The sequence below is a fragment of the Lethenteron reissneri genome, chromosome 21 (assembly GCF_015708825.2).
Source record: "Lethenteron reissneri isolate LAM-NWPU_2019-01 chromosome 21, ASM1570882v1, whole genome shotgun sequence".
Taxonomy (NCBI): domain Eukaryota; kingdom Metazoa; phylum Chordata; class Hyperoartia; order Petromyzontiformes; family Petromyzontidae; genus Lethenteron; species Lethenteron reissneri.
The window spans coordinates 5,051,962-5,061,619 of NC_083799.1; the positions used below are offsets into that span (position 1 = coordinate 5,051,962).

Consider the following 9,658-nt stretch of genomic DNA (forward strand, 5'->3'; position numbering starts at 1 on the left):
AAGGTCGAACGTCAACGAACCAATTTTAGAGTCTTTAAACCTGATCTTCATTTTAGCGTAGCAGAATGACAAATCAGACACTCGATTTTGAATCATTTGTCAACCAGGACACATGAGAATCAAGCATGATTCAGGATGATGGTCATGCAGCCACCGGCCTGATAGAGCAGCACTGCCTACGTGTATCCTTCCAGGTCCTGGTAGTGCAGTGTATGTCTGTATGTATATATAGAGAGGGACCTGAGTGTAATACAATGGTTCATGCGCTTAAATAAATCGCCTGTCCCATTATTAATTTTAAAAAAAGTATTCGATTCAATCCTTTAACCTTCCCCGCAACCATCAAGAAGCTGCCACACTAACGAGTCCCAGTGAGCACACATTTCACGATATGAGTCCAATTCTGTTTCATATTGAACGCGACAGACACTGGCACATTTTCAGACCTTTATACACGTATGTGTGTGTCAACAGTAATAACAACCGACAACAACAGCAACAATGGTACACACCACATCCTGTGAGTCGCTGCCCGTCAGGATGACAGCGATCTGTGTGTAGCCCTCGTCCTTCCGGCTGCCAGCCTGTGCCGTGAAGTGATTCTGCAGAAGCGAGCGCACGGCCTCGCCCGTGTTGGCACCTCCACCGCCAGTGAAGTGCGCCAGCTGGATGGCTGCCTGCACGTCGGGTTTGCTGCCATGTGTATTCAGGAAAAACTCGTTGCGGGGGGCATCGCTGTACTGCGCCAGGCCCACGCGGACCTTGCTGGCGTCGACGTCGAGGTATTCCACGATCTGCCCCACGAACGTCTTCATCCCCTCGAAGTTCTTGCGCCCGACTGCGTCCGAGCTGTCCAGCAGGAACACGACGTCTGCGTACGGCTTCTCCACTTCTGTGTTCCACCAAACGCACAAGCGGGCTCAGCGAAGCCTCAAGATGCCATGGAGAAGCTGTCTCTATACGATTGCAAAAAGTATATCATATTTCACAAACATTTGCGTGGCTGGGACGTGTCGTAAGAAGAGAGCACCACAATCGGAAGAAAGGTCACGAACGTGGCAGCACCAGGACAAAGACTGAGAGGCAGGCCTTGAGAGAGGTAGTTAGAAGTGTTGATCCAGGATTGGAGATGGCCCAGCATGGTAAAGAGTGGAAAAAGGTATCCGGAAGGCAGACCCCACATGAGTGGAAAGATACCAGGAATAAAGAAAAAAATACCTGTATTCAGCTTTACTTATTCATGCAAATAGGAAACTAAACAAAATACCAACCCTCTTCCTCCTCATCTCTCCGCAACAAGGTGGTGAAGCGTCCCATGAGCTGTGTGTAGAGGCCACTAAGGTCCCCGAAGTTGTTCACGTAGAACGCGTGATTTTCCGGGGGGCTACTGGCCACCCTGTTGAGCTCAGCGAGGCGGGCCCGGTTGGCCCCAATGGCGAACACTAGTTCCGCCAGCCCCCTTGATTGCCTCGGCCCCCATAGAGGCATTGTCCTGCGAGGCACTACCCGTGAGCAGCACGGCAATCTGTGGGAAGCCCTGGCGGACGCGGCTGCCAGCCTGCTCTACAAAGTGGTTCTCCTGCAAGAAGCGCATCCCCGAGCCCGTGTTCGCACGAGGCCCTCCGCGGAAAACGGCGCTGCGCACGCCAGCCGCGACTTCTTCCTTGGTGTCATGCGCGTTCAGGAAAAAAGTTGTGGACGGCTGTCTTCCGTACTGGGCCATGCCGATGCGCACCTTGTCTTTTCCGACATTCAAGCCCTCGGTAAGCATGATGACCAGCTTGCGCAGTTCCTCGAAATTAGTGCTACCAACATTGTCGGTGTCATCCAAAAGGAACACGATGTCGGCGTATCTCTCTGAAGGGGCGAAGAAAGGAAATTGTAAAATCGGCAACATTTTCACCTCTGTCACCATTAACGAACAATCTAACAATGTTTGATGTGAGTGGCTTACAAAGCACGAGAAGCAGCTGCTGACAATGCAATCATTGAGGCATGACGCCTGTCAGCAGAAGTGTAGCATACCTCCTTCGATGACTTCAATATTGATCTGAATTAAACCTAGGAAGCTCTGCAGGATCCGTGCAAGAGATGAGAGAAATCCACGGAAGTTCCGCTGGTAGAAGACGAAGTTGGCGGAAGGGTCACTTCCAATCAGGTTCAGCTCATTAAGGTTGGCTTTGTTGGCTCCCAGTGCAAATACAGTCACTCCTGAGTCTTTGAGCGCCTTTGCACGGCGCTCCACCTGCATGGCACCCACGAGCACACACATCATATCAGCCCCCATGCCACAGTCATCCCGATTGAAAACAGGGAAGGTTAGAGTGGGGCCCTTGAATTTACTTTGCCACACCATTACTGGAGGAAGGGTCTCCACTGGACGAAGCTCTATAGAACCACTGTAGAGGTTATTTCGGCCTAATCTTCCAGGCTGACAAGACGTCTTTGAAGATGTGGGAGTACCCAAGTCTTACCCACACACAACTTGCCAAGAGACGGTCTGTGGGTGTACACATTTATAATTATAAATACACATTTATAACTGTGGGTGTACATATTTATAATGTTGGGTGAAGAGTGGCGTCGGGGGATTTAATGAACGTGCCCATTGTTTCAATCACCGTGCTGGGAGATCGAACCACATATGTTGTTGTTGTGTATTGGTAAGCACACTTGACTATCACTATTAACAAGTGAAAAATTGACAAGTTAAGTATTTCGCTTAAGATGAATGTGATACAAAAATTATTTGCCTTTTAGTAATATTGGTTATCAATACCACTTTCAACGTCCTACTCGCCTCTCTACTCCTCCATGCACGCGTACTGACCCACCTCATCTTGAGATGCACTTCCAGTTAGAAGAACGGCAATCTGAGCAAAACCCTCGGCTTTACGACTGCCAGCTTGCTCTGTGAAAAGCCTCTCCTCTGCAAAACGTATCCCAGCTCCAGTGTTAGCAATGCCCCCCTTAAACCTGAACTGCCGGATGTTCTTGAGGACGTCCTCCTTGCTGCTGTGAGTGTTGAGCAGAAATTCTGCATGTCCATTATCGTTGTACTGCACCACTCCGATCCGATTTTGGTCTGGAGCTACGTCTAGGATGCTGGCAATTCTATAGACAACCTTGCGCATGTCCTCAAAGCCTGCTTTTCCAACGTTGTCCGATCCATCCATGATGAAAACAATGTCAGCAAATTTGGGCTTTCCTGGAAAATAAACCAAATATGGTTATATTATACAGCTTATTAGTTTTAAAAAGTGTATGTTTTATATGAGGAAATAAATGGTGGTCAAATTATTTCAATAGAATGAACACTCACTGATTTCTGTCACAATCTCCTCGACGGTGACACACACGGTCTGCAAGATTTGGTCCGATATACCAGCCAGAGCACTGAAGTCGTCCACATTGTAGACGAATTTGCTGGCGGGGCTGCTGGCCATTTGTCCCAACTCACTGATGTCTGCATCCTTGATGCCGATGGCGTAGACAGAGGCGCCCATGTTCCTCATCCTCTCTGCAGGCCCAGCCACGTCATCCTGAGACTTTCCATCCGTGATGATGATGACCACCTGGGGCACATTCTGGGCCCTCCTGCTCCCGGCAGCCTCTGTCAGATGATTCTGCATGAGGAACTCTATGCCCAGGCCCGTCTTAGTGTTTCCCCCCTTGTATGGCAGGGTCTTGAGGTAATTCAGGAGGCTTGCCTTGTCAGCGTAGGTGTTCATCAGAAATTCTGTGCGGGCATCACCGCTGTACTGGGCCATACCAACTCGGACTTTGTCTGGGGCAACGTCCAGTCCCTCCACCAGTGTGTAGAGGAATGATCTCATCTGCTGGAAGTTGATGTTTCCAATGCTCCAGGAGCCATCGATTAGGAACACGATGTCAGCCACACTTGCCTTGCTGCAAGCTGAAAAAATAGATACAATTAAGCAGCGCTTAGATTTAATTTAATATGTACATAAATGCATTACATAGTGCCATGCTCAATAGTTTTCATAAAATCATAGTTGACTAGTGCTCCAACAAATGTTGTCCAGACCACCGTTATGTGTAATTCAACCATAAACTATTTTTTATTTAACACAAACTAACAAAGCAACACCACTGTCACTGTTAAAAAGAAAGTTATTACTAAAGTCAAGTTATGATGACATGAAATCATTGCCAATTTTCTGACATGCCCAATTGCCTTGAAATCCCAAGAATTATTTGAGACCCATGTGGCTTTACACGTGTGGAGCTTAAACGTAGAAGCCATGGTGGCGTGGGCCCTTCTCTCACCTCCCCCGTCTTCCTCTGCCGTGGCACTTCCGAGCAACGTGGCGAGGCTTAGACTCATCCTGCTCTGAAGGCCGCCGAGCCCACCGTAGTTGCTGACATAGAAGACGTGCTCCTCAGTCGGTTCGCTACCGACCTGCTCGAGCTCAGTGGCATCGGCCTGGTCCACTCCCACTGCGTAGACGCGCACACCGCTCTGACGCAGCTCCTTCCCACTCTGCTCCACCTCGTCCTCCGACAAGCTGCCCGTGAGCAGTATGGCTACCTGTGGGTACCCCAGATCCTTCCGACTGCCAGCTTCTGCTGTGAATTGGCTCTCCAAGAGTTGCTGCAGGCCATTTCCTGTGTAGGCGTCGCCCCCTTTGAACTGAATTTTCTTGATGGCTTTGATGACCTGCTTTTTGGTGCTGTGGCTCTTTAGCAGGAAACCGTCCTCACTATCATCGCTGTACTGGGCGATGCCAATACGAATTTTGTCCTCTCCTACGTCTAGTGAATCGACAAATTTGGATATGAAGTTTCTGAATTCTGCAAAGTTTTTCCCACCGACCTTGTCCGACCCGTCCACGAGGAATACGATGTCTGCGTACTTTGTCTGTGTGTCGATCACTGCAATAGGGAGGAAATGGGCAAGCATGGCAATGACCAAAGAGAAGGAGATAACCAGTCCATGAAACTCATACTATTTTCAACATAGCATTGCACAAAATGATACGTTTTTATCATATATACATCAAAACATGAAGTTATATGCGTATATATAAGGTAACTTTTAAGGGGAAAAATCCCTAAGAGACACACTGAATGAAATTGAATAGATGCTGCCATCTGTACTCTTTATTTATCTTGGTAACGCGGTAGAAAACAACTCACCAAGTTGTGTGGTAATCTCCTCGACGGTGACGCACACGGTCTGCAAGATCTGTTCCGATATACCGGCCAGAGCGCTGAAGTCATCCACGTTGTAGACAAACTTACTGGCGGGGCTGCTGGCCATTTGTCCCAGCTCACTGATGTCTGCATCCTTGATGCCGATGGCGTAGACAGAGGCGCCCATGTTCCTCATCCTCTCTGCAGACCCAGCCACGTCATCCTGAGACTTTCCATCCGTGATGATGATGACCACCTGGGGCACATTCTGGGCCCTCCTGCTCCCGGCAGCCTCTGTCAGATGATTCTGCATGAGGAACTCTATGCCCAGGCCCGTCTTGGTGTTTCCCCCCTTGTATGGCAGGGTCTTGAGGTAATTCAGGAGGCTTGCCTTGTCAGCGTAGGTGTTCATCAGAAATTCTGTGCGGGCATCACCACTGTACTGGGCCATACCAACTCGGACTTTGTCTGGGGCAACGTCCAGTCCCTCCACCAGTGTGTAGAGGAATGATCTCATCTGCTGGAAGTTGACGTTTCCAATGCTCCAGGAGCCATCGATCAGAAACACGATGTCAGCCACAGTAGCCTTGCTGCAATCTGTAAACAAACAGTAGCGTAACAATTGTGTGTAAAATGATTGTAAAATCACTACAATTATATGCATGTACAACCACAATAAAACTACTGAAGTGCGAATTGGTAAATTAAAGTTATTTATAATGCTACTTCTTGTACAGTTTGTAAATTAGTTTATTGTTATTAGTTTATGGTGAGAACTATACATGGCAAACAAAACCCATGCAATGCTGGTTGAGATAAAACAGTCGTAGGCACTGGTTTTTAAAATGGTGATGTCATCTTTTTACCCGTTTTTTGAGCTGCAGTGGGCCAGGAGCCGACCAGTGCTGTGAGCAACACACACAGCAGTAGTCTTGGATGGACTCCCATTTTGTACTACGGGAGTGGAAAAACAATATTCACAATTAATGCATTCCTCAGACAGCACCAGCAATGGGAAGGTACACTGTTTCTTAAGGAATTTCATATTTAATATGTCAGACCATGGCTGTAGATGCATTTTTTGAAATACAGTACGTTAAAGAGCTTCATTATCATTATGCCGGAGAGCCTTTAAAAAGGGAATTTCGAATTACCCTACCATTCCAATACAGGACCCTCCTGAAAAAGGCTTAAGACTCAGTGAGGCTGTGTTAGATAGATATATTAAAGAGACCATTATTATTTGGCACAATGGTTTCTGCCCTGTGAATCCAGCGAGGTGCGAGGAATCGCAGACAAGCAGGAAGGCAGCCACGGGATATTCGGTGCTAACAATTGCCCAAACTCTGCGGTCCTCTATATAAACATGTTATTGGCCAATTAATGAGTGTTTACAAGTGGGAGGAAACCGAAGCACCCGGATAAAACACAACACGTGCCAGGTGGAAACACTGTATCCCATACAGACGAAACAGGTGGAGTCCACATTCTTGGTGTACAGTATCGAATTCTCCTGGCAAGCCAGGGTATGGGACCTCGACGCTCACGGGAAGGGAGTTTCACAACAAGAGTGAAATCGACCAACCCTCGCTAACTCCACAGTGCTGGATTACAGGCATGTGCCACCATCTCTGAGCCATCCAACCAGTGTTCTGGTCGTCAGACGGATTATCATTGGATTTATTCAGAATTCCTCAAGAGAACTTTATAACTATAAAGTGCAACACTGAAATTACGTCCTCATTCAACTGTTGGTAGAAGGGACTCAAATGGAGCTCTAGAGAGCACCTCGAGAGTACATTTTGGTCTACACTTCCACACTCACCAGACATCTTGGAAGAGGTTATAACTAGATACCTTCCAAAAAGTGAAAGCCGAATCATATCATTCGTGTGTAGCAATATACAGATGTATAAGGGGATAACATTTTTAAGTGATTAATGATTGTTTCATAGCGTTGTTCGTTTTGCCTTTTTTTAAAGAAGTGTTCCCTTGTGACCGATGGAATGCTGCTGTAGCAGACATGAGCCTCTTTCTCATCTGCTCTCTAAACTTTTCCAGACAGAGGCTGTGGTACATTCTTTCCGGAGTCATATTTTCCATTATATTTCTGGGTCAGCGGTTTTCAAATTAACGTAAACTCCATGCGACAAAAGTAAATGTGTACAGAGACTCCACATTGTCGTGAAATACACGGCATGATAGCGCACACCTGCAATCCTGCACTTTGGACGCAAGAGTTGGTAGAGCATGTACATGTGTGAAATTCCCAAATGCACTGGGATACAAAGTGGCCAGGAGATGGCAGTACAGTAAGTGGGTCTATGAATTTGTCTGCACTATTTTTTTGAGTTGTCCCCTTATATATTTGGGTCTCCTCTAGCTTCTGGATTTCTGCTTTGTGCAAAACACCCATTACAGAATGTAAATTAGCCCAACAAGCAATTTGCGGACCTTCCTGAAGAGGTCTTGAGACTCAGTGAGCCTTTTCTAAGTGTCAATATTATGCCCCGTTGAGTGTGTTGCTGCGTAGGTTTCATATGCTGCTGTACACCTTACATCGATTAAAACGTGGAGCTGAACTGGCACCGACTGAAATGTGAAATGAAGGCATCCATGCACTCCTAAGGACTGCATTTACAACATTTCTCAAAGCGGCCGTCAGTGTCTGCTAGTGTTGACTGCCAACGTCTCTTGCTACCAGCTGGATTTCAATAAAGTCCCTAAACAAAAAACACATGGCAGGCTTGCACTAGGCACATGGGCCAGGCAACTTGCAGAGCACATAACTCGATGGATTTATCTCTGCGTTTCTGAGTCCTCACCACAGACTCTGGAAAGCTCCGCATGCCCAGTAGCCACCTGCTTCGTTTGAATTAATGGAAAAATGCTGCTACTGCATTACTAACTTGTCACGCAAAATGTTACACTTTTGAGGATCCGAGTCATGTTGTGGTATATGCTGCTCCAACATGCATTGCAACTATCATTTCTCATTTTAATTTATTAAAATGTTATTTTCCTCGAACTCATGGAACAAAGGAATTTCATACAAAACAAAGCTGCGTACACCACCTAAACACTCTTGATGTATTGTTGCACCTCAGTATCTAAAACAGCACACACTTCGGGTCACGTACAATACGGTTGGCGTGCAAAGCTTACAGGGAGCTAGAACGCCCACTTCCATCTGCACGCACCGCGGTAACGATCATGATTTGATTTTGATATAGCGCCCTATGCCCCGGGACGTCTAAGTGTGCTCTACCTCACTTCTCACTCTTAACATTTGAGAGGGCAACCGCTAGTACCAGCTGTCCCTGTGAGCACAAGGTAACTCAGGACCTGGCATGAAAACGGGCATTAGTCTGGCAATAGAGGGGTGGGGGCGATCATTTCTACATGCAAAATCTGACTTGAGTATTTAATGTGGAATGCGGAATTGATTAGCACTGCCCAACTATGTCGTACAGACACTTTGACGGCGTTTTGGATTAAGGTTAGGTTATACTAACTCATGATGTTGGTGCGTGCCATCGGGGATGTATGCAGAGGGTGGCGGCAAAGCCAATTAATGACTGATGTCCGAGCAGCGAACGTAGTGCGTCTCATCAGCGCGTTCACTCGCTCCATCGTGGCGTTGAGTGAAAGAGCACAATGGCCATGCGAGCCGGTGCAGAGAGGCGTTCTGCGCGTGATGCTAAGAACACGGGGCTGCAGGCACCGTCATGGAACACGCCGGTCGCGCACACACGGCCCGAAGCGGGGACGCGACAGGGCCGCTGTGGCACTCTTTGGATCCCCAGATGGCATGCATCAATCATCCCCTACCGTGCGCACAATCTCAGGTTTATAGCCAGGCAGTTCATGAAGAGATATCTTCAATTGCTTTACAAATATCGAAAAACGTTAACGGTCATTGTAAAGTCTGCCGAACCTGTACAACATGTGCAACGTCTTGGCCAACATTTATATAAAATACGCATTCACATTTATTTAACCTTTCTTCCCGCATCGAACAATAAAGTCATTGAAATGCAAAAAAATGTGTGTGCCTTTTGTCAGCTCGTGATCATCAAGTCTTAACGAGGAAGAATTTGCAAATTCACCATCAATCAACAACCGCCTCGCACAAACGCCGCAACAAGGGGCATTGTTTATTTTAAAATTAATTCCGAATGTTTAGTCAAACCCACGTCATTCCGCGTGTGCGATACCCGCCGGATATATCAATGATGCTCAACGAGCATGGCATACTGCTAAACATGAACAGCAACAACGAGGAGTCAAAGCATAAACTCACTTGGGTATGTGCTCGCGTTGAGTCGACGCGGCTGCCGAAGACTGTGACAAACGGGGGGGCAAGTGCTACTCCGCCGCGCCACACCACATGAACCGTCTCCGCACTGAACCCCCAGCCCACCTAGGCTCTCGGCACGTTTTGAAGGTGAAATGCCGAGCAGCTGAGCCACGCTCCGCCCCGCTGTCACTCAGTGCGGAC

The 9,658-nt window shown here is 47.5% G+C and overlaps 1 protein-coding gene across 1 annotated transcript in view; it reads right to left on the reverse strand.

Annotated features, from left to right (window-relative positions):
• LOC133345096 (collagen alpha-3(VI) chain-like) overlaps nt 1-9,598 on the reverse strand; it is a 45,524-nt gene extending 35,926 nt beyond the window's left edge. Inside the window, 10 exon segments of the mRNA XM_061555573.1 lie at nt 513-892; nt 1,272-1,443; nt 1,445-1,857; nt 2,026-2,245; nt 2,835-3,208; nt 3,323-3,916; nt 4,291-4,896; nt 5,161-5,754; nt 6,024-6,111; nt 9,461-9,598. Coding sequence (XP_061411557.1) covers nt 513-892; nt 1,272-1,443; nt 1,445-1,857; nt 2,026-2,245; nt 2,835-3,208; nt 3,323-3,916; nt 4,291-4,896; nt 5,161-5,754; nt 6,024-6,105 — 3,435 coding nt within the window. The 5' untranslated portion in view covers nt 6,106-6,111; nt 9,461-9,598.
• Between the last annotated feature and the right edge of the window lie 60 nt (nt 9,599-9,658).